Genomic DNA, 23,406 nt, shown 5'->3' on the forward strand with positions numbered 1-23,406 from the left:
AACTCACAATATGTTTCCAGTTAGGATGATGCTCGATGCAGAGGGGAGCCTGCAGGCAGTGGTGTTCCCTTGCACTGCTGTCCTTATCCTTCTTGGTGGTATAGCTGGTGGGTTGAGAGGCACTGTCGGGAATAGCCTGCAGTTGAGTAACTGCAGTTCATTTTGTAGATAGGACCAAATGCCATCCACAAGCTAGAGTCTCAACTACCGAGTATGGAGTGTTGGGGAACTTAACTTACCTAAATGAGTGCTCTGGACTAGTTAACACTGGCAGACATACATTTCAGAGCCTGGTGTGCACGTTAGCTCTAGAAACTCTTCCCCTGTCAGGATTTGAAGGTAATGTAAATGTTGAGACTTTTATGACGCAAATCTTTTTGTTGCAGGTGGAAACTACATTTGTCCACCAACTTACTCATCCGACAAGAGGGAGCAAGCACAACCCCAACTGGAGTGGAGGTATGGGATCATCTTAAGGTCCATGAACTCCCACATCACAATCAAGGGAAATGTGTTCAATTCAGTTTGGAACCATCACCCTTTCAATGCGGTTTTCTCTTGTAAATTTGATCAGAGATATATTGGAGGTTTGATTCTCTACATTACTAAAGTGATGCACTAATTCATTGATTGAAGATGGTTTAAAGTTGCATTAATTGCATATTTCACTTTTTTCACATATTTCTTTACAACATGGAAAGAGGCCATTCTGACCCAATCTCAACCTGTTTATAGAGCAATCCCATTCATCTGCAAATTTCCCTGTAACCCAGTCTTCCCTCATTCTCATTAACATTTCCCCAAATTCAACCACTCACCTGTAGACTACAAGTAATTTACAATGACTAATTAACCCACGCCTTTGGGATATGAAAGGAAACTGGAGCACCTGAGGGTGGAAACCCAAGCGGTCACAGGGAAAACATGCAAACTCCACACAGATGGCACCGGAGGTCAGGATCAAACCTGGGTCACTGAAGCTGTGAGGCAGCGGCTCTGCTAGCTGCATCAATAATAATTAATGTGTTAAGACCACTTAAATTCTTCAACCTAGAGAAGTCAGGCTTCCCCAGAGGAATTGATATATTTTGTTTTCATGTTCTAATTCTGAGTGATATTTACAGTAATAACTCTGGTAATCCCTTCAGTCTTCCCTAGCCAGTTTTCAGATCACACAACGCAGGAGTGCAAATGGTCATTGAGATGGTGGTGATGATTACTTGCTTACTTACTTACTGCCCATTATGTCTCCTGGCATGTAGGGCAACAACGAAGGTTCTCCACTCCTGTCTGTTGTGGGCTAGTTTCTGGACACTATCCCAGGTCAATTCCATAGTTTTCATTTCCTCCTCTACAGTTCGACGCCATGTGGTTTTGGGTCTCCCTCTTTTCCTTTTCCCTTCTGGTGTCCAGTGCAAGGCTATTCTTGGGATGCTGTCTGGTTCTCTTCTCAGTATATGGCCAATCCAGTTCCAGCGCTTTCTCATGATGATGGTATCCATACTCTCTTGCTGGCATTGAGCAAGGAGATCTAGGTTGGATATGGTGTTTGGCCAAAATATTCTAAGGATTCTTCTCAGGTTCTTAGTATGGAAGACTGACAGCTGGTTGATGTCACTCGCTGTCATTCTCCAGCATCCCGAGCCATATAAGAGGGTGGAGAGGACACAGCTCCCGTATATCTTCAGCTTGGTCTTGGTGCTGCATTGCTGGGATCTCCATACATTGTTTAGCATTCTGAAAACATTCCTAGCCTTGTTTAGCCGGTTCTTAATGTCATTTTGTGCTCCGCCATCGTATCTGACTTTACTGCCAAGATAAGTAAACTCCTCAGTTATGGAAAGGTCGTTTCCATTCACTTGGATTGGTAAGGGGTTTTGGATGTTTAATGTAATTAATTCAGATTTTTTCTGGTTTATCTTCAAGCCAATTTGTTGTGCAAAGTCACTAAGACGGGATGTTTTTTCCTGCATGTGTTTGTGAGTGTGGGAGACCCGAGCTATGTCATCAGCAAAATCAAGGTCTTCCAATGTTGAGAAGAGGGTCCATCGATGCCTCTTGCTTGATCTTCGGTTGTCTGACGCATCACCCAGTCATTTGCAATATTGAAGAGTAGCACTGACATCACACACCCTTGTCAAACTCCTGTCATCACCTGAAATGTGTGGTTACTATTCCCTAATCTGCAAGTGAAGTTAGCGTAGAAGCTCTTAATTACTTCGATTGTGTGCTGTGGGATCCCATACATTCGTAATATGCCCCAGAGACTGTCCCTGTGGATGCTGTCAAATGCTTTCTCAAAATCAATAAAGTTGATGTATATCTGTCTCTGCCACTCTGTGCACTGTTCTATAATGTTACGCAGGGCAAATATCTGGTCAATGCATCCCCTCCCACCACAAAATCCTGCCTGCTCTTTCCTGAGCTGTTTGTCTACTGCGTCTGAGGTACGTTGTATTATAATCTTTGCCAGAATCTTGCTTGGAATTGATAGAAGAGTGATCCTTCTCCAGTTGTTACACTCTCTTAAGTTGCCTGTCTTTGGTATCCTAATGATGACTCCTTCTGACCAGTCATCAGGTATCTCCTTTCTTTCCCAAATAGCTGTGAAAAGTGGTACAAATACTTCGGCTGCAAGTTCTGAGTCCGCCTTAAACAGTTCTGCATTGAGGTTATCTTGGCCAGGGGTTTTTCCACTTTTAAGGGACTTAATAGCTATAACAATTTCCTCCTTAGTTGGTGATTCAGTGCTAATATCTAGGTCATCTTCTGCTTGTTGGGTGTTAGCCTATATTATGGGCGGTGTTCTATTCAATACTCCATCCAGCGGGCTTCTTGTTCTGTTTCTGTTGTTAGGAGTCGGCCCTTTTTGTCTACAATTGGTGTCTCAGTGGTTCGCTGATGTTTGCCACAGATTATTTTGGTTATCTTGTAGACCTTCCCTTGCTCTCCTTTCTTATTTGCATCTTCTGCTTGATTGGCTAGATCTTCCAGGTATGTACGCCCATTTGTCAGCTCTGGCTTTCCTCTGAACTGCTTTGTTGCTTCTTGATATTGCATCTTGTATCTTTCTTGCAGCCGTTTGGATTTTGTTTCATTTATTTCCTTCTTTAATTTTCTCCTATTTTTAATGGTTTGCCATGTGTCTTCAGTTATCCATTCCTTCTTTATTCTCGGCCTGAACCCCAGGCAGGCTTCACTGGTTTTCACATAAGCTATTTTGGTTTGTTCCTACACAGTATTAATATTAATATTATTTACATTTGGCTCTGTGTGATCATCCATATCTACTAGTGCCTGAAACCTGTTCCTCAATTGTAGCGCAAAAGCACTTTTCACTTTTGGGTCATGTAGTTTCTCAACGACAAACTGTTGCCTGCTTGTCTTTTTGCTCCCTGTTTTCCTCAGTTTGACATTGTGATCAGCCAGGACCAGGTGATGGTTGCTATCAACATCAGCTCCTCGTTTAACCTTAACATCAAGTAATGAACGTCTCCATGTGCCGTTTATCATCAGGTGGTCTATCTGGTTACTATCCCTTCCATTTGGAGAGTACCATGTTAGTTTGTGGATGTCTCTGTGCGGAAAGAGGGTCCCTCCAATTACTAGATTGTAATTGGTGCAGAGTTCTATTAGTCTCTCACCGTTCTCATTTATAAAACCACAGCCCTCTTTGCCCATGGCTCTGTCCTGGTCTGTGTTGTTGTTGCCAACCTTTGCATTTAGGTCCCCCATCACAATCTTCATGTCATGTCTTGGTGTGTTTTCTAACTCAGCCTGTAGTTGCTCATAGAATTCATCCTTAACACTATCATCACTATCGTTTATAGGGGCGTAACACTGGATGATGGTTGTATTAATTTGCTTCCCTTCATTCTGATCTTCATGAGTCTACTATTGACAGGTTCCCACTCTATCAAACTATTTTCTACTCCTTTCTTTAAAAGGATGGCTACTCCTTCTCGGTGATTCTTGTCATCCCTTCCTGAGTACAACACTGTCTCCCCTGTGCTGGTCCTAAGTCTCCCTGATCCCGTCCATCTGCTTTCGATTACTCCAAGAATGTCTAGGTTGTAGCGTCTCATCTCTGATGTCACTTGTGCTAGTTTCCCTGTGTCGTACATTGTTCGTACATTCCAAAATCCTATCCTAGTCTTATGTTTGGCATTCAGAACTTCCACCTTCCTGCCAGTGGCTTCCTTTCGGCTTTCACCATTGACATTCATCCTAGCGTCTGTCGCTAGCCCTGGAAGTCCGTCTTGCCCAGTAGTGTTGATTCCTTCAGTTGTTGTTTCCATAACATATTTGTTTTACGAGGCGGGGTTGTTAGCCCTGTGCTCAACCCCCAACCTGGAGGACCAGTGGATCGCTCTTCGTCTCGTCACTACCCTTTGACCTGTCCAGCATGGGAAATCCTAACAGGAGACGAATCTCCCGCTGGCATAGCTCTAGGGGTCACTGAGACACACAAACTCCCCGACCACGACAAGGTTGCAATCCAATGGTGAGGTGATGATTACTTGGTGTTGGTTCAAATGTACCAATATATAGTGAAACAAAATTGTGTGCTATCCAGTCAAATTACACTATACATGAATACAATCAAGCCATGCATAAGTACAAATGTAAAGAGAAAAATAGAGTGCTGAATACTGTGTTACATGTTATAGCGTTGGTTACAGAAAAAGTGCAGATAAAAAATAGAAGAAGGGCCACAATATGGTAGTTTGGAAGATCGGGGCTATTCTCTAGCTTATGGGAGGAGAGTTCAGTTGTCTGATAACAGTGGGAAAGTAGCTATTCCTGAATCTTGTCATACCTGCTTTCAAATATGTTGAAAGACTGGAGCGACTAGGCTTGTATACACTGGAATTTAGAAGGATGAGAGGGGATCTTATCGAAACGTATAAGATTATTAAGGGGTTGGACACATTAGAGGCAGAAAACATGTTCCCAATGTTGGGGGAGTCCAGAACCAGGGGCCACAGTTTAAGAATAAGGGGTAGGCCATTTAGAACAGAGATGAGGAAAAACTTTTTCAGTCAGAGAGTTGTGAATCTGTGGAATTCTCTGCCTCAGAGGGCAGTGGAGGCCAATTCTCTGAATACATTCAAGAGAGAGCTAGATAGAGCTCTTAAAGATAGCGGAGTCAGGGGGTATGGGGAGAAAGCAGGAACGGGGTACTGATTGAGAATGATCAGCCATGATCGCATTGAATGGTGGTGCTGGCTCGAAGGGCCGAATGGCCTACTCCTGCACCTATTGTCTATTGTCTATTGTCTAAACCTTTGTATCTTCTGTGATAGAGGAGAGAAGTGGGAATGACTGGGATGAAAATGGTTCTACTGAGGGAGTAGTATTGGCTGGAACAACAGGGAGTTATGGCCCCACCACCCATGAACATGGGCATGGAGTGAAGAAGGAGTGTCACTTGCCATAAGTCCCAGGATGTAAGCTTGACGTTCTGGCGACCTTTTCTATCCCTTCAGAATTCCGTCCATTACCGAAGATGCAGCAAGAGAAGCGTTGGTGCAGTTCGCCACTGCTCATTGCTGTTACAGCCGCAACCCCGCCAGAGACATGGTATTTCAGGACCTCACGCCCTTCAACATGTACAGGGTAAGGTCTCTAAGGTCAACATCTTTCCACTCGCTGCCACACTCCCAGCCGGACAGCTTGCTATCACACTCTGTTCAGCCCCTGCAAGCACTTTGAAAGTAGTAAGAATTAAAGCTGCCAATATGCATGCAGTGAGACCATACAGAAAAACCAGCCAGAAAATAAAGGTTTAAAGTGTTAGCTTGAAGCAATGCTTTAGAACCTATAATAGCTACCTGTGGGCAAATAGTTTAATTGCTTGTTGGAGAAACAGCACACAGGACAGTGTGGCACTCCCTTGAGACTGCAGTGGAGTGCCACCTAGATCCCTGCTAACCTGCTGAAGTGAAGCTTGAGTCACACCTGCTCTCAGATGCATGCATGTGAAAGCCTGTGTTGGCAAGTGAGGCTATGTTTCCATGCCTGTTGATGAACGCGAATTGTGTTCTGGTGAAGGAGAGTGACTATTGTTGTGCCAGTAATGTAATTAGCTGATTAGGACAGTTGCTACCACGATATGTTCCCTTAAAGGTAATATTTTCTCAAATAACCAGAATATTTTTGTCTTGCAGTACCGACTTGAGACCTTCACTGAATCCCGGCTAACTGAATGGACTCATGTACCCTTTACTGGTGAGTGCAAAGTTAGTAAAACCTTCATTTTAACAACTTTCACAGTGACAACTGGAGTCAGGTTACTGAGGCGTGACAAATCAATATCAGCCATCCATCTGAAGACATACATCTCCAATAATCTTCAAAGCCATTTTTCTCTGGTATTTGTCTCATCACTGTACGTTTTGTACTTGTGTTTGGCTTGATTGTATTCATGTGTATCTGATTTGATTGGATAGTATGCAAACAAAAGCTTTTCACTGTGTCTCGGTTATTATGAGATTAATAAACCTAAACCGACAGATCAACTTTCATTGCATCACAGTGTCTGCCGGCTCATTTTCCAGGTTGGTTCGAGGAGGTTACGGGTTCAGAGAGCAGATAATGGGAGATGCGGAGCTTGTACCATTGAAGAACTCCAGATGTGGCCTCGTACACATCCCAATTCATCTCTTCCATCACTGGTAGACTTGCTTGTAGCTGTTTCAAACTAGCTGATTTCCTCTTCTCCGCTGACGCTCCATAAAAGCTACACCTCCTCACCTTATACCTACCTTCTGATGTGGCTCAGTGACTTACATTGTTTGATAACACCACAGTACTTTGAAACTTCTTGAAACACTCTACGACATTGAATAGGCATTATAAATGTAATGTTACTGTTGTTTAATCCTTTATTTAGTTGTTTTAATGTAAACGTGTGATCTATAACCAAATGAAAATATGTTATTGGGCCCCTCCACCTATATCTCCCAAATCCACGGTTTAATAACGAACTGTTCATCAGCAAATGACTGACTGAACAATCGGACCTACCTTACCAGTGATCAGGATCATTTTTATAATTTTAATGGTGAGTGGTTGGGAATAGCTGGGTCCATCACTGTGATGTCTGGCACATATTAACTTCCTGACCTGCAGGCAGTCAGCCGCCTGCCTCAATCCAGGAACAGGTATGATCCAGCCAGTGGGATGGCAGGAAGCCACTTGCAGGGACGAAGCCTGATGGCACTAGGGAAAGAGTCATGTGAATGGGAGTGATGTGATCCTCAGCTCAATTTACGAGGGTTTCTCCTGGGAATGCTGGAGGAGAAGCACTACAAAATGCCCGGTAAAACAAGAGTATGACTGCACTTGCCAAGGTTGTAATTACTAAGGTGCAGTACTTTGGAATATGTGATGTTTGCCAAGTGCACCTCAAAGTGCATAGATGAAATATTCCATGGCAATATTATAAAATTAATCCAGTGCCACAGAGAGTATCAGTTTTATATCTCGGCCAAACGGTGGGTCCCTGTGTACACTTTATTCAATTTTCGGGATCAGGGTGCTGCTGACGAGGTAAACACTAATTACCTGTTAAAAAACAGGGGTGAGCCATCCTGAATTGCAGCAGTCCCTCTGATGAAAGTGCTCCCACGGACGTTTGGGGAAGGAGTGTTAGGATTTCGACCCAGTGGTGATAAAGGGCGAGCAGTATATTTCCAAGTCAGGGTGTTGAGTGACTGGGAGGGGAACTACAGTTATGCAGTTGTACCCTGCCCCTCTCCTTGCTTCCCTTGTCTTTAGACTTTAAAGATGCAGTGCAGAAACTGGCCCTTCGACCTACCGAGTCCATGCCAACCAGTGACACTATCCTACACACTAGGAACAATTTACAATTTACAAAAGTCAATTAACCTACAAACCTGTACATCTTTGGAGTGTGAGAGGAAACCGGAGCACCCGGAGAAAACCCACATGGTCACAGGGAGAACGTACAAACTCCATACCAACAGCACCCATAGTCTTGATCGAACTCAGGTCGCTGGCATTGCAAGGCAGCAAATCTGCCACTGTGTGCCCTTCTTGGTGGTAGGAGTCGTGGGTTTGGAAATGTTAGTACAGGGTTCCAGGCAAGTCACATTGCACCAAGGGTTTTGGGGATGAATATTTATGGTGATGGATAGGAAGTCATTACAGAGGAGAGTGAACATACCACCTCCAACAGGTGAGTGGCAACACTCTACAATGCCATTTCAATGCACTTGCCAATTATCAATGCCATTTAACTGCATTGATAATGGTTTAGCCACCAAACATTTCTCTGATTTTTTTTTAATGCCTGTTTTAATCTACAGGGCAATCTGTTGACAACAGTGCCTGTGGAACCCCTCCCCTTCCATGGGACATCACCGTTGAAGTACCCTCCATGTTTCAGGACTTCACGAAGAAAGTCCCAGTTCCTCATACTGCGGCTGTCAAGGTAATTGCGGGGAGGGGGATGACCTTCACCTTGTGTCGGGGGGTTATAACAAACAACAAACAAACAAACAAACAGATATTCAAGATTACAGTGATCAATGTCTATCTTTACTGAAATATTAAATTGAGAATTTATATTTCAAAACCCTTCTTCGCTTGATTGAACTGATTTGAAATCAGGTTTATTGTCAACTTACCTAATCCAAATCAAGATCATCTTTCAATACTTGCCAAGCCTATTTAATCTACCTGTGGTTAACTTTATTTTAGCCTGATTGAATCTATCCTAATGGATCACACTGATCCACCCACCCCCATTTCTCCATTACCACTGTATGCAGCCAACATGAGTGCAGTGAATCCCAATGTATCCTGCAATATGTTCAATGCTATCCCTATTCTAAGAAAGTGCTGCCTGGATCCAGCCGATGGTATCTGGATTCTGTCCAGAACTACTACATCCATGCCAACCAAGTTGTATAAGTGAGCTACTTCCATTCACCTGTGTTTGGCTCAGATCCATATAGACTTTTCCTATCCATCCACCTGTCCAAGTGTATTTTAAATGTTGTAATTGTACCTGCCTCTGCAGCTTCCTCCCGCAGCTGGTTCTCTATACCTATCGGCCAGTGTGGAAAAAGTTGCCTCTCAGTTCCCCTTTAAATCTTCCCCGTCTCAACTTAAATCTCTGCCATTTAGTTTTGGACTCCCATACCCTGGGAAAAGGACTGTGTCCATCCACCAGGTATTATCTATACCTCACAGTTTTGTACACATCCAAAATGTTACCTTCAATCTCCTGTGCTCCAGGTTAAAAAACATGCCAGCCTCTCATTATGTCAAGCCTTCCAGTCGCAGTAACTTTCTCACTAATTTTTTTCTGCACCTTTTCCAGGGTTGGGTACCACAGGGATCAATGCTTTGGCTTCAGCTGTTAATTGATGATTTGTCAGAGGGGACCAAATGTAATATTCCCAAATTTTCTGATGATATGCAACTAAGTGGGAATGCGAATAGTGATGAGGATGCAAACAGACTTCAAGGGGATAATGACAAGCTTAGTGAGTTTTGGCGGCAAAGTGGCAGATGGGGTACAATGTGGAAAAATGCAAAAATTTCAAATGGTGAAATACAATAAAATTTTGATTTTCAACAGGACCTAGATGTTCTTGTACACATGTCATTGGCAGCTAACATGCAGGTGAAATAGGCAATCAGGAAGGCAAATGGTATGTTGGCCAATGAGAATGAAATTGTCTTACTACAATTAAATAGAAACTTAATGAGATCGCTTGGTCTCATTATCTGACAAAATGGAGATGCTTACGAGAAGAGAAGTGCACGATGAAGGGAGCTCACTACTGGGACAGTGGTCAGTCCTGTGACTGCGTGGACTGGGCCACATTGAAATGTGAAAAACTCAATGGGCTTGACAGAATAGATGTGGACTGATGTTTTCACTCTGACAGACTAGAAATAGGGATCTTAGGACTGAAATAAAAGAAACATTCCTACACTCAAAGAGCAGCGAAAGCTTGGAATTCCTGCCCTATAGGGGCCGTAGAGGTTCAATCATTGAGATCATTCCAACAAAGCACTGAATATTAGAAGAATGAAGGGATATGTTCCGAAACGTGTTTGATGTGGACGATCAGTCACAAACCTCCACCTCAATGGTAGAGGCTCAAGTTACCAAATGGCTTAGTCCTACTTCTATTTCTTATCTTCTTAAAATAATTTAGTGTTGTTTTTTGTTGTTGTTTTGAGCTTGGGTTTATGTGATTCACTACCTTCTTTCAGCGATGCCACAAGTGCAAGGGCAGAGGGAAGTACCGGTGTTCTCAGTGCGGTGGAAAAGGAAAGGTGGGTTGTGGCCAGTCCAGTCTTCAATACTTTTTAAGCCTGTTAATGCTGGTAATGTCTCTCCTCAAGTCTTGCTCTCAATGGTTCTTCCTTCCCTCCACCATCAGTGGCACTGTCACTGCCGGTTGCCGGGGTACAGTTCCTCAGGTGCAACAACTCACTAAAACGTTGCAGTCCACCATGTTACAGATGGCAGGCTCTTCAACTGCAGTTGGTATTGGTATTGACTGTCATCGTAGCCTCTGTCCATCCCTGCTTCCTGCCTGTTGACAAAGATCTAATGCACACAGCGTATTCCAACTAACTCGATGCAGAGGGGAGGCTGGATAGAGTGTGATTCATGCCTCAATATCTCATGAGGGAAAGGGATTTTGTCCTCTGTAGGGAAAGTAAACGCAATATGATGATCTAATCCGAGCCACTCGTGCTGACTTACATAGAACCCTGCAGCAGGTTTCACTGGAGTTGTACTGTACTTTGGAGCAACCAATGGTTCACTGAGAATGCAAGTTAATTCTCTTTGTTGCAGTTTTAGCACTTGGATTAATTATTTTTTTATCTTTGTTTTTGGGATCTGAACTAGCAAACCATTATTTATCGCACATCCCTAATAGCCTTTGAAAGCCACTGCAATCCTTCTGGTGGCTCCTGCAGTGCTACCAAGGAGGGAATTGTGGTCTTTAGACTCAGTAGTGAGGAAGGACCAGCAATGTGTTTCCAAGTCGCGGTGGTGCGTGACTGGAAAAAGAACCTGCAGGTGGCAGTGTAGGAAAAAAAACTGCAGTGCCCGACGAAGGGTCTCGACCCGAAATGTCGCCCATTCCTTCTCTCCCGAGATGCTGCCTGACCCGCTGAGTTACTCCAGCATTTTGTGTCTGTGACAGTGTTCTTTGCCCCTAAACCCTGTAGGATTGCAGGTTTGGGAGGTGTTATCAAAATAGCCTGTGTGAGTAACTGCAGCGTATTTTATGGGTGCTACTTACTGCAGCTACTGTGCACCAGTGGTGGAGGGAAATAATTTTTAGGGTGGTGGATGGGTCCCCGTCAGGTGGCTGCTTTTTCCTGGATGGTGTTGAACTTTTGGAGAGTTTCTGCGCTCATCAAGGTGAGCTGGGAGCATTACACTCCTAACTTGTGCCTCATTCCATTACACACCTAACGTGCCACATGGATGGTGTCCAAATGTGAATTATTTGCCACAGGAGGCCCAGAAACCCACCTGTTCTTATCGCCATGATATTCATGTGGCCGGTGCCTTTGAGGTTTTTAGTGACCCCAGGATATTAATGGGAGTCTCGACAATCATCATTGGTGACGTTAGTCTGTACATTCTATCGGATTCCCAAATTGCGAAGTACCTTTTAACTTGGCTGACGAGAGAGCAAGCCCACCTGATGGGCTGGGCTGCCTTGGTGGAGGGAATGAATGTTAAGGATGTATGTGAAGATCGAGAAAACTTCAGATGCTGGAAATCTGAAATCAAAACTGAAAATGCTGGAAACAGCAGATCAGGCCACATTGTGGGAAGAGAAAGTGCTAACATTTCACGTCAAACACCTTTCATAAGAAGTCCTGATGAAAGGTCTTCCACCTGAAACCTTAACTATTTATCTTCCCACATATGCTGGCTGACCTGCTGAGTGTTACCCGCATTTTCTGTTCTTATTTTAAGCTCCCAGCTTTGGTTTTCCGTCAGGCAGGTTTAGTGCAAATCCCCTCCCATCCCATCGCCCCCACCCCATCTCTTGTACCTGTTCTCAGGTGCCTGGACTGTTATTTAACACGATGGGAATCCCCTACTGGGTGGGGAAGAGCTTTGAAACCGCGCATGTTCATTGCCATTTCCAGGTGATCATTCCAACGTGGCACTGACTCCAAGTACGGAGGCACGGTGGCGCAGCGGTAGAGTTGCCGTCTTTCAGCGCTTGCAGCGCCAGAGATGCTGGTTCGATCCTGACTACGGGTGCTGTCTGTACAGAGTTTGTACGTTCTCCCCGTGACCGCGTGGGTTTTCTCTGAGATCTTTGGTTTCCTCCCACACTCCGAAGACATACAGGTTTTAGGTTAATTGGCTTGGGTCTGTATACTTGGTATAAGTGTAAATTGTCCCTAGTATATGTAGGACAGTGTTAATGTGCGGGGATCGCCGGTCGGTGTAGACTCAGTTGGCCAAAGGGCTGTTTCCACACTCTATCTCTAAACTGAAGTTGTTCTTGTCTGAACGCAGCTGAAGTGCCTGTCGTGTGGAGGGCGGGGGCTGTTGCATGGAAACAAGCGGTGCATCCAGTGTGGAGGCAGAGGATCAAAACGGTAAGTGAAAGGGACAAGTAAAAGGGTGGTTCTTCAAAAAGAATAGAGCAGGAACAGATTCCAAGTAGGAAATCTTTCTGGAGAGCAGGACGTTGCCTATTAAATAGTTTGCTTTTAGGCAGCAGGAAGCCTTTCTGCAGGAGCAGGTCTATGTGTTCCCACGTGCGACAGGTTAGACTGCTAGTCTAAGTATATGAACTATTGTCAGCGGGTTATTGGTGTTGGAGTGGTGGGGGTGGTGGGTTGATGCTAAGACATGAAGCATTTAACTTTAGTTGCTTTGTCTTGGAAGCAAAACCTCTAGCTCATGATCCAGTGAAACCTCTCAAGGGGTAGATGTAATGTAAGGGTTAAACAGACTGAGCTGAAATGGAGTTGCCAACTAAATTAGCAGCATCGTATTTCGAACCCTGCTTAGGAAAACAAGTAGATGTTTTTGCAGAATGCTTGGGCTAATTCAAAGAGACCAGTAGATCATGAGGACACCTGCGAGGTCACTGAGATAAGCTTAGCTTTCCCAGACACGTCCAAGACTAGCTCGGTGTCTGATAGGACGCATAACTCACGCCATTATGGTACCAAGGAGGATAGCTAGCTTGAAACATAATCAAAGGTAGTCTCAAAATGCTGGAGTAACTCAGCGGGACAGGCAGCATCTCTGCAGAGAAGGAATGGGAGACCCTTCATCAGACTGATGTCAATGACACATAATCACCTGTTGTTCTTAGTAATAAAATTATTATATAAACATATGCTTCTACCATGAGAGTATGAGCTTCATCTTCGGGGAGAGAGCATGAGTTTCATCTTCGGGGAGAGAAAAGAGCCTCAACAAGGGAGGAGAGAGAGAGAGAGGAACTTGGACCATGGTGTGTGCGGGTGACAGCCAGTGCAGACAGGAGACTCGAATACACAAAGGGGCGTAAGAGTTACTTTGTATTGTTTCTTTATTGATAGTTGATAGTTTTTTTGTGTTTTACTTGTGTTTGCTTTAATAAAGAGTTATTTGTGTTCTTCACCATGTGCTTCCTCCATTCATTGATCCGAATCCTTGAATCCTGCATATATTTCATTACAGTAGGGTCGGGTGATGCGACTCGGATTGAACAGCCTGTCCGATCCCACTGCCCTGAGTAGCTGGGGGTTGGTACTGCCTCTATGCTTGGAATTCTCTGACCTGGGCATGGTCTGATTGTCTAATCTAACACATACTTAATAACTTGTAAAACAAGGAAGGGTCCTGACCCGAAACGTCGCCTGACCCACTAACTTACTCCAGTGTTTGGTGGTTTATTTAACTTAATAAATTGATTATTTTATACAGAAGAAAAATTTTCACTGGCAGAGGGGTTGAGAATAAGAGGATGTAACATTAGAATCAGAGCTGGACACAGAGTGAATCCCCAGAGTGAGTCCAAGATTTGCTCTTTCTATGCCAGATTTCAATTTGCAGTTTGCATTTTGACTGAAGCATGTCTTTGGGCTAGGATTAAGCAGCAGGCTGGTGAAATGGAGGGTGGCCTCTTCTCATGGTCCTCTCCACCATCGAATCACCAAACATACCTGTGGCAGTGCTGCGGATGAAGGCAGGGTCGACGGTGAGAGAGATGCCCAGAGGGCTCCTGCTGTGGCCCTACTAAGGTATAGATCAGCCATCATCTAACTAATTGACAGATCATACTCAAAGGGCTAAATGGTCTTTATCCAACAACCCTTGCAGAAATTTACCAGGCTGTAAAATTAATCCCAACCCAGTGATTACAGATTCTTTTTTCAGAGTTGGGGTGGGGTGTGGGTAGCGGAGAAGGTTGGTGCCGATATCGACCCGGATTGACTGGGGCTGCATTGCGCAGCACGCTGATTGTTCGTGCAGCTAACCCCACCTAAGATGTTACCACATTTCATCTTGTCTCTCGTCGGCTTGGGTCAGGTAGGCACCGCTCCTCCTGCTTTCCTCAAATTAGGAGTTTGCAAGGTAATGGTGAAGGATAGGGACAGTAGGTCTGATGGTAGTGTCTTTTCAAAGAGCACTGGGTCAGTTGAGCTTTCTGTGCATGCTGGGGTTCAGACCCTGCCAAAGGCACCAGCGGGAGGGGACATTCCCTAAGACAGTCGCAAATTAGATTTCTGATCAAATTTTTATGTGGATGAAGCTATTGATGACCTTTTCCCCGACATTGACACCCTGGTTATATATGTAGCCTATTGGGGCAGGATCCCTGGGTCTAGCACAAGTTATTGAATAGACTGCCGTGGCTTGCAAGGTGTTTGCAGAAGGAGCAGAGTTTTCTCCAGGTAACACCAGTTCCTTCTGCACAGGTGCGGCCCTTGTCTTGGCCGAGGCACTCGATCTTGTCATGTCTGCAAAACCAGTGGCCACCTGCTATTCTACATTCAGCTGACAATAAAATGGTAAGCATTGGGTTTATTTAGTATGTTGTCTATTGCCCTTTATGGAAGCATAATTACAGGGTAATTCTAACTTAACCAAGCAAATAGTACAATTTCTAAGTTCATAAGCCATAGGAGCAGAATTGGGCCATTCTGCCCAAGTGTCTACACCACCATTCAACCATGGCTGATCTATCTTTCCCTCTCAACCCCATTTTCCAGTTTTCTCCCCATAACCTTTGAAAAAGGATGAGTGACGTTTCAGTCTGAGGAAAGGTTCCGACCCGAAATGTCACTCATTCTTTTTCTCCAGAGATGCTGCCTGACCTGCTGAGTTATGCCAGCACATTGTGTTTATCCTTAAATACATTACATGGGCTTCAGTGCACCAACCTAGGGCTCCAATAAAGCTTCACAAATACACCACCTTGCCTGCTCAGTTACTTAGCATCCGTGAGATTCACTAAAGATCCATGGGGGTTTGATTTGATTTGATTTCATTATGCAGGAAAATTATGGCTGTTGTCAACCAATTTATTTCTCCCAGCCAGTAAGTTACCTCCACCTCCTGGTGTGGAATCATCCACGTGCAATCGTATCTCAGCCTTTCCCCCTCCGCAGATGCTGTCTGACCTGTCAGGTATCTGCAACATTCTCTTTTATGTCCGATTTTTAGAAATGCATTGTTTTATATCGCACAATCTCAGCATTGTTCTTTCTCCTCTGTTTTCATGCATCTCGATGTAGTACACCACTCCACACAGATCAGTTATAATTAATTTAGCCTTGGCACTCTTTCAGCAAGCCCAAAATCATCTATGGCACATATAGACCTAATCACAGAAATTCCCTTTGTTCTTTTCATCCTTTTGCACCTTTTTTCTTACACACATTTCTGATGGAAGGACAGTTTTTGCCTCTCTCCACCAAAGCTGCCTGACCTGCTGAATATTTCTAGTATTTTCTGTTTTTGGTTTTGGTTTTTATCATCTGCAGTTTTTAAAAACTTTAATGTTGCCCTTGATGTTATTGCAATCCACAACATGGCAAACAACATGTGCATCCTGATAATAATGTTGTGGGTATGCCAACATCACACCATGTCAACATGTGTCAATAATCATGTGTCTATTCTTGTGCTTGGCCAGGACCAATAACATCTTTGAACAGGTGGCTGACCAACAAATTGGACTTCCTGTGACACTCTTTAGTAATGTAACGGGACAGAATGTCTTCACCGATGAAAACTACCAGGTAAGAGAGGGCCACTTCTGGGCCATATGCTAGCCAAAACATTGTGGTTTATCGGAGACCATTTGGAAAACAAGCAGCTCATGGCCAAAGGTTCTCCAAAGGAACCTGAATATATGTCCAAGACAGGTAGTTGTACTAGGTGCAGTGAGGTTATAACATGTTGAAATCTACATTTATTGTAATTAATCTACAGTTTATGGGCATCTGTTATATTTACACGTATAACAATGCAATGAAGGGCCATTTAGCCCATTGGGTCCCTGCCAACTCCCACGGGTGTAATCTCATTAGTACCATTCTCTTTCTCATTTCCATAATCCTGCAATATATTCTCCTTCATGTGTGGCCTTTAAATCCCTTTTGTCTCTTTTTTGCGACTTATCCACATTAAATGTAATTTACAGTCACATTTAGCCTACCAGCACATCATTGAGATGAGGGAGGAAACCGGAGCACCCATTGGAAACCCATGCATTTCTAAAGAGTATATGTAAATTCCTCATAGACAGCACCGGAGGTCAGGATTAAACCTGGGTCCCTGGAGCTATGAGATACCAGCACCATCCATGGTACTATCATGCCACCATTCCTCTCTCCAATGATCGGGCACCAAGTTGAATCTTCGTGGGCATAAAAGCTTAACACTTGGACAGTATAGGGATTGAATCCATGCCTTTGGTGTTATAAGCATCACATCCCTATCAAATGCGCTAAATGTCCAGCAAAGTCTATGCTGTTGCCTATCCTTAATTGCCCTTAAACTGTGACCCCTGAGTTTTGCACTCCTCAACCAGGCAAATATCTGCCCTACTTCCATACTGACAGCCCTTTCAAGAATTTTAATATTACAATGAAAACAATTGCCGTTCTTCTGAAGTCCAGACAGGACAAGCTTAGTCTCCTCAATCTTTCCTCGTATAACAGACTCAATATGGTGAAATAATTCCATAGCAATTGCATCCTTTCTCAGATAAGGAGACTGGAACCATATACAATACTTCAGTAGTTTCAGCAATGTGATGTTTGCCTTTAGTTATTTACTAGACCAAGTGGACCCGTTGGGCCGAAACCTCTCCTGCATTGGTGCAGCACCCTGTCCTTCCCCTCTCTCCTCAACCCCCCCTGCCCTCTCCCTTCTCCCCACTCCCCCCTTCCCCTCTCTCCTCAACCCGCCCTCTCCCTTCTCCCCACTCCCCCCTTCCCCTCCCCTCCCCTCCTCTTAAACTTAAAAATGTGAATAACTTTAAAAACATAACACCGATTTCAATAAAACTACTTGCATTATCACTAAAGTGACAATAGTGAATAAGGTGGGCCTAAAATTGTCACGCTATCGTGTACCGTTTTGGCTGAAGTTCAGTCACAAACAAGATAACAAACGAGAGTTTTAGTATATAGATGTTCCAAGACATATCCCAGTCTCTTACCATTCAACCCAGCTGCTTAAAGATATGGCTACTGTGAGTCAGCCATTTTCTACCATACACTACCCACCACCTTTATCCTGCTAAGGATTTTTACATTGATAACGAGACGGTTTAAATAACTGAATATTTCCAATTTATTAAGTCTTTTATACTGGTTTTGATTTCTTAGGTCTATCCGATAATTGGTTTTCCAGACACTCTAATTGATCACATCTCCCATCAAGGGGTTCAAGAACATCAGGACAAGTTTGGAAGAACAATGTGTATTCTCCAACAGGTGAGAATGGTCAAGGAGTGGCCAGAGATCCTAGGGTGACGGAGGAACTGAAGGAAATCCACATTAGGCAGGAAATGGTGTTGGGTAGACTGATGGGACTGAAGGCTGATAAATCCCCAGGGCCTGATGGTCTGCATCCCAGAGTACTTAAGGAGGTGGCACTAGCAATTGTGGACACATTGGTGATCATTTTCCAATGTTCTATAGATTCAGGATCAGTTTCTGTGGATTGGAGGGTAGCTAATGTTGTCCCATTTTTTAAGAAAGGAGGGAGAGAGAAAACGGGAAATTATAGACCAGTTAGTCTGACATCAGTGGTGGGGAAGATGCTGAAGTCAATTATAAAAGACGAAATTGCGGAGCATTTGGATAGTAGTAACAGGATTGTTCCGAGTCAGCATGATTTACGAAGGGGAAATCATGCTTGACTAATCTTCTGGAGTTCTTTGAGGATGTAACTAGGAAATTTGACAGGGGAGAGCCGGTGGATGTGGTGTACCTTGACTTTCAGAAAGCCTTTGACAAGGTTCCACATAGGAGATTAGTGGGCAACATTAGAGCACATGGTATTGGAGGTAGGGTGCTGACATGGATAGAAAATTGGTTGACAGACAGAAAGCAAAGAGTGGGGATAAATGGGTCCCTTTCAGAATGGCAGGCAGTAACTAGTGGGGTACCGCAAGGCTCGGTGCTGGGACCGCAGCTATTTACAATATACATTAATGACTTGGATGAAGGGATTAAAAGTACCATTAGCAAATTTGCAGATGGGTGGTAGTGTGAACTGTGAGGAAGATGCTATGAGGTTGCAGGGTGACTTGGACAGGTTGTGTGAGTGGGCGGATGCATGGCAGATGCAGTTTAATGTGGATAAATGTGAGGTTATCCACTTTGGTGGTAAGAATAGGAAGGCAGAGTATTATCTGAATGGTGTCAAGTTAGGAACAGGGGATATACAACGAGATCTGAGTGTCCTTGAGGAAGGATATTCTTGCTATTGAGGGCGCGCTGCGTAGGTTTACTAGGTTAATTCCCGGAATGGCGGGACTATCATATGTTGAAAGACTGGAGCGACTAGGCTTGTATACACTGGAATTTAGGAGGATGAGAGGAGATCTTATCGAAACGTATAAGATTATTAAGGGGTTGGACACATTAGAGGCAGGAAACATGTTCCCAATGTTGGGAGAGTCCAGAACAAGGGGCCACAGTTTAAGAATAAGGGGTAGGCCATTTAGAACTGAGATGAGGAAAAACATTTTCAGTCAGAGAGCTGTGAATCTGTGGATTTCTCTGCCTCAGAAGGCAGTGGAGGCCAATTCTCTGAATGCATTCAAGAGAGAGCTAGGTAGAGCTCTTAAAGATAGCGGAGTCAGGGGGTATGGGGAGAAGGCAGGAACGGGGTACTGATTGAGAATGATCAGCCATGATCACATTGAATGGCGGTGCTAGCTCGAAGGGCCGAATGGCCTCCTCCTGCACCTATTGTCTATTGTCTATTGAGACTGCAGGCACACCAGGATAATATAGAATCCATGATCTGATACTCGGGTGTCGTTTTCTAACACTTCAAAATGACTCAATTCAGGTAGGTTTGGTGTTTAAAATTCAAAGCATCTTAGGAAGGAACCTAAATGCCTAAACCTCTCAATTCAGGTGTTAATAAGGGTGGGCTAGGTGAAGGGTGATCAATCTCTTTGCAGAAGCTGAGTTGATCTTGTAAATAATGTACAGGCAGTCCCCAGGCCTCCAATCCTGAGAACTATTCGTAAGGTGGGAGTGAATAACAATAATACATGTGAGAGAATACGATACGATACGATAGAACTTTTATCCCAGGAGGGAAATTGATCTGCCAACAGTCATAAAAACATAAAATGCATGAAACATGAAATTAAAGTGAGGAGTGGAAAGGATTGGGGATGTGCAAAGATAAGGGGGGGGGGGGGGGGGAGAGGGGAGGGGAGTCGGTCTATTCCATGACAGAGTTGAACAGTTTGATAGCCACTGGGAAGACCTCCTGTGGCATTCTGTCCTGCATCTTGGTGGAACCATTCTGTTGCTGAAGGTACTCCTCAGGTTGACCAGTGTGTCATGGAGGGGGTGAGCTGTATTGTCCAAGATGCACTGCAGTTTGAGGATCAGCCTCCCCTCAAGACCATCTTCCATGAATCCAACTCCACCCCCAGGATGGAGTCAGCCTTCCAGATGAGTTTGTTGATCCAATTGGCGTCCGCAGCCTTCGACCTGCTGCCCCAGCAAACGGCAGCGAAGAAGATGGCACTGGTTACCATCGATTGGTAAAACATCTGCAGCATCTTACTGCAGAGGTTGTAGGAGTGGACCCTTCTCAAAAAGTACAGCCGGTTCTGTCCCTTTTTGTACAGGGCCTCAGCATTCCTGGACCAGTCCAGTTTATTGTCCAGGTGCACTCCAAGGTATTTGTACTCCCTGGTAAACTGCACATCCACACCATTGATGGAGACAGGGGACAGGGGTATTCCTCTCCTCCTAAAGTCCAATCAAAGAAACAATAGTGAGGGGAGAGCGAGCAGGTGTGAGAAGAGTGGCTACCAGTGGCCTCACTGACTCAGTGAGTGAGTCTGCATGGCGCTCCCAGCTGTGTTTGGCTCAACCCAGTTCCAGATTGTTGCAGCACAGGGGAGAGATGGGGAGGAAAGGCTTTCAGACATGCCCCATTCCCATTCAGCAGATGATGCCTGGAGCCCCACAACAGCTGGCAAGTCCATGCCCATCCATCCCGCCAGTCTCCCAAATGCTCAATCGTGTGTACAGGATGTCCATTAGTCGGGCATTCATAACTCTGGGAGTTCCTTTATGGATCTTCTTCATTTTAATAGAGAAACCCTGATGTTGTGAGGTAAAAATGACTGAATCCTTGAGTAAAATATCTTTCCAAGCTCAATAACAATCCCCAACACTACTGCCCCCCCCCCCCCCCCCCCCCCCACCTCTGCCCTGGTCCCACGCAGCATCTTCTCCACCAAATCTTGCTGTTCTCTCTGCTATCTAACACAGAACCTGGATCATGGCAGGAAACTTACAGACAGAAAGACTACTGCCATTCTTTCCACTCCTGACTCCACATCGATTCAGCACTTAGGACCCAACTATCTGTTGGCAAGAAACCAGACCAACTGTAGATGCAATGGTTAATGCATACAATGACTGTGCAGTCAGTCCAGCTATGGGAGGGAGTATCTGCAGATATGATTTTTTTGTTTTTTATCTCTGCCTCCTTTGTTTCACAGATTAGTGGTCAGTGCATTGTCTAATTTACAGCTTTGCAAAATAGCCAGTGCCATCCCTTTAATCTGTTGTCCATTCCATCACAACACCTATGCTTACTTCACTGTCGCTAATATTTTGTGTAAAATGACAACCTCAACAACGTCTAGTTTAGTGTCACGTGTACCGAGGTGCAGTGAAATGCTTTTTGTTGCGTGCTAACCAGTCAGCAGAAAGACAATACATGATTACAATCGATCCATTTACAGTGTATAGATACATGATAAGGGAATAACGTTTAGTGCAAGGATAGTCCGAGGGTCACGGTTCAGCACTGCTCACTGGCTGGGGTAGGATGATTCAGTTGCCTGATAACAGTTGGGAAGAAACTGTCCCTGAATCTGGTGGTGTCGTTTCCACACTGATTAGGGTCTGTTGGTCAGGAAGTCAAGGATCCAGTTGCAGATGGGTGCTGACACCAAGTCCTGCGAGTTTGGTGATCAGCTTGGATGGTATAATTATATTAAAGGCAAAGCTGTAGTCTATGAACAGGAGTCTGACGTAGGTGTCTCTCTTATCCAGGTGTTCTAGGGATGAGTGTAGGTGTTCTAGGGATGAGTACATAACATTGCCTGTTATGTAGTCACAGTATGATCACACCCTCGTGATTCTAGAAAATAATTTACAACTTTGAAAACATCAAAAGGTTTGTTTCAATATCAAAATATGACAGAATTACAGCTAAACTCTCCATAGTGAACATCCTGTGTTAGTCGTATTTCCCTGCGTTTGGCCCTTATCCTTCTAAATCTTTCATATATATGACCCTATAAAATGTCTTTAAACATTGGAATTGTACCCACCTCCTCCACTTGCTCAGGCAGCTCGTTCCATATACCTCTAAAATAATGCAATTTAATTTCTTGGCAATTGCATTTTTTGGGGGTTTAGTAGATTTGTAATGTGGTTTAATTAATCCATCTCTCCTTCATTGCAGCGGCAGACAATTGAACTAATTCCTGTGACCAAAGTGCAGGTCCAATGGAAAGGACAAGAACACAGTTACTTTGTATATGGCACAGAAAGCAATGTCCACGCGCCAGACTACCCCGGCAAGTGCCACTGTAACATTCTTTGATTCCTTACCTTCTGTGTCTTTCCATGGATGATCAATGGTGGGTTGTTCAACCCCTGGGAGAATGGCGATAGGCAGGAGAGGTCTCATGATGTTACATAGAAGAACAAGATATTCTGTATTTCAACATTGCGTTCCCTCCCCTCCATCAACCCCAAAATTCCTTAAACATCTCATTGCTGTTTTAAGGTCTTGGTCATCTGACTGCAGCTTTTGCCAACAACACAACTGCTGCCCTTCACCATACTTTGTTGCACCTGAACCATTTTGAGAGGGGGGCTGAAGCTTCATATAAATGTACATTTAGAATTTGCTGGCTCCCAATAACATTCAGTTTCACTTTTCACATTTAAAATCCAATGGAAAAAGGAAATCTCTGTCAATTCTGTTTGCTGCAACTGCATAAATTAGCAAAGCTACTGGGTCAATCAACAGTTTCAGCGGTCATTGAGATGTTCTATTGGCCTTGGCGCACTGTGTCAGACAGTGGAATAATTAATCAGGGTTTTTCATATTCATTCATAACCCAGTACCTTACAAATTTCTCACTCCTCTATCTCTCCCCCCCCCCCCCCCCCCGAAAATGTGTTCACAGCAGAATATAGTTCTTCTAGCTCTAGCTCTAGCTGCAATTTATTTTACATAAGTGTTGAATTTTGAGCATTGGTGTCATGGTTGCCAATTATTACCCAGCCCTCAATGCCCTTGTAAAGAAGATGCCAAGCATGGCCAAACTGTCTACTGATAAGGTTCTCAACTACGTCCAGTAGAATTTTACAATAGAAAACTGGATGCAGAGTCACCATTCAGCTATTGATGTTTGTCACAAAATGCTGGAGTAACTTAACAGGTCAGGCAGCATCTTTGGAGAAAAAGGATAGGTAACATTTTAGGTCTGGTCCCTTCTTCAGACTGATGATAGTTGGGAAGAAGGGAAGAAACTGGAACCGAGGAAGCAAAAAACAGGACAAACCAGGCCCGCAACAGATGACCTCAGGCAAAGAGGTTTCCAGATAGGCCGATTGTTGACTAGAGGGATATAT

At 44.2% G+C, this 23,406-nt stretch overlaps 1 protein-coding gene across 1 annotated transcript in view; it reads left to right on the forward strand.

The window, feature by feature from the left end:
* The window catches only part of LOC144601557 (protein SSUH2 homolog), a 23,739-nt gene extending 884 nt beyond the window's left edge, over positions 1-22,855 (forward strand). Inside the window, exons 2-11 of the mRNA XM_078413754.1 lie at positions 387-459; positions 5,490-5,619; positions 6,171-6,231; positions 8,334-8,458; positions 10,258-10,320; positions 12,548-12,630; positions 14,950-15,042; positions 16,170-16,275; positions 17,872-17,979; positions 22,226-22,855. Of these exons, the coding sequence (XP_078269880.1) occupies positions 387-459; positions 5,490-5,619; positions 6,171-6,231; positions 8,334-8,458; positions 10,258-10,320; positions 12,548-12,630; positions 14,950-15,042; positions 16,170-16,275; positions 17,872-17,979; positions 22,226-22,366 (983 nt within the window). The 3' untranslated portion in view covers positions 22,367-22,855. The remainder of the gene's footprint in view (positions 1-386; positions 460-5,489; positions 5,620-6,170; positions 6,232-8,333; positions 8,459-10,257; positions 10,321-12,547; positions 12,631-14,949; positions 15,043-16,169; positions 16,276-17,871; positions 17,980-22,225) is intronic.
* The last annotated feature ends 551 nt before the right edge of the window (positions 22,856-23,406 follow it).

This window comes from Rhinoraja longicauda, chromosome 17 (assembly GCF_053455715.1).
Source record: "Rhinoraja longicauda isolate Sanriku21f chromosome 17, sRhiLon1.1, whole genome shotgun sequence".
NCBI lineage: Eukaryota > Metazoa > Chordata > Chondrichthyes > Rajiformes > Arhynchobatidae > Rhinoraja > Rhinoraja longicauda.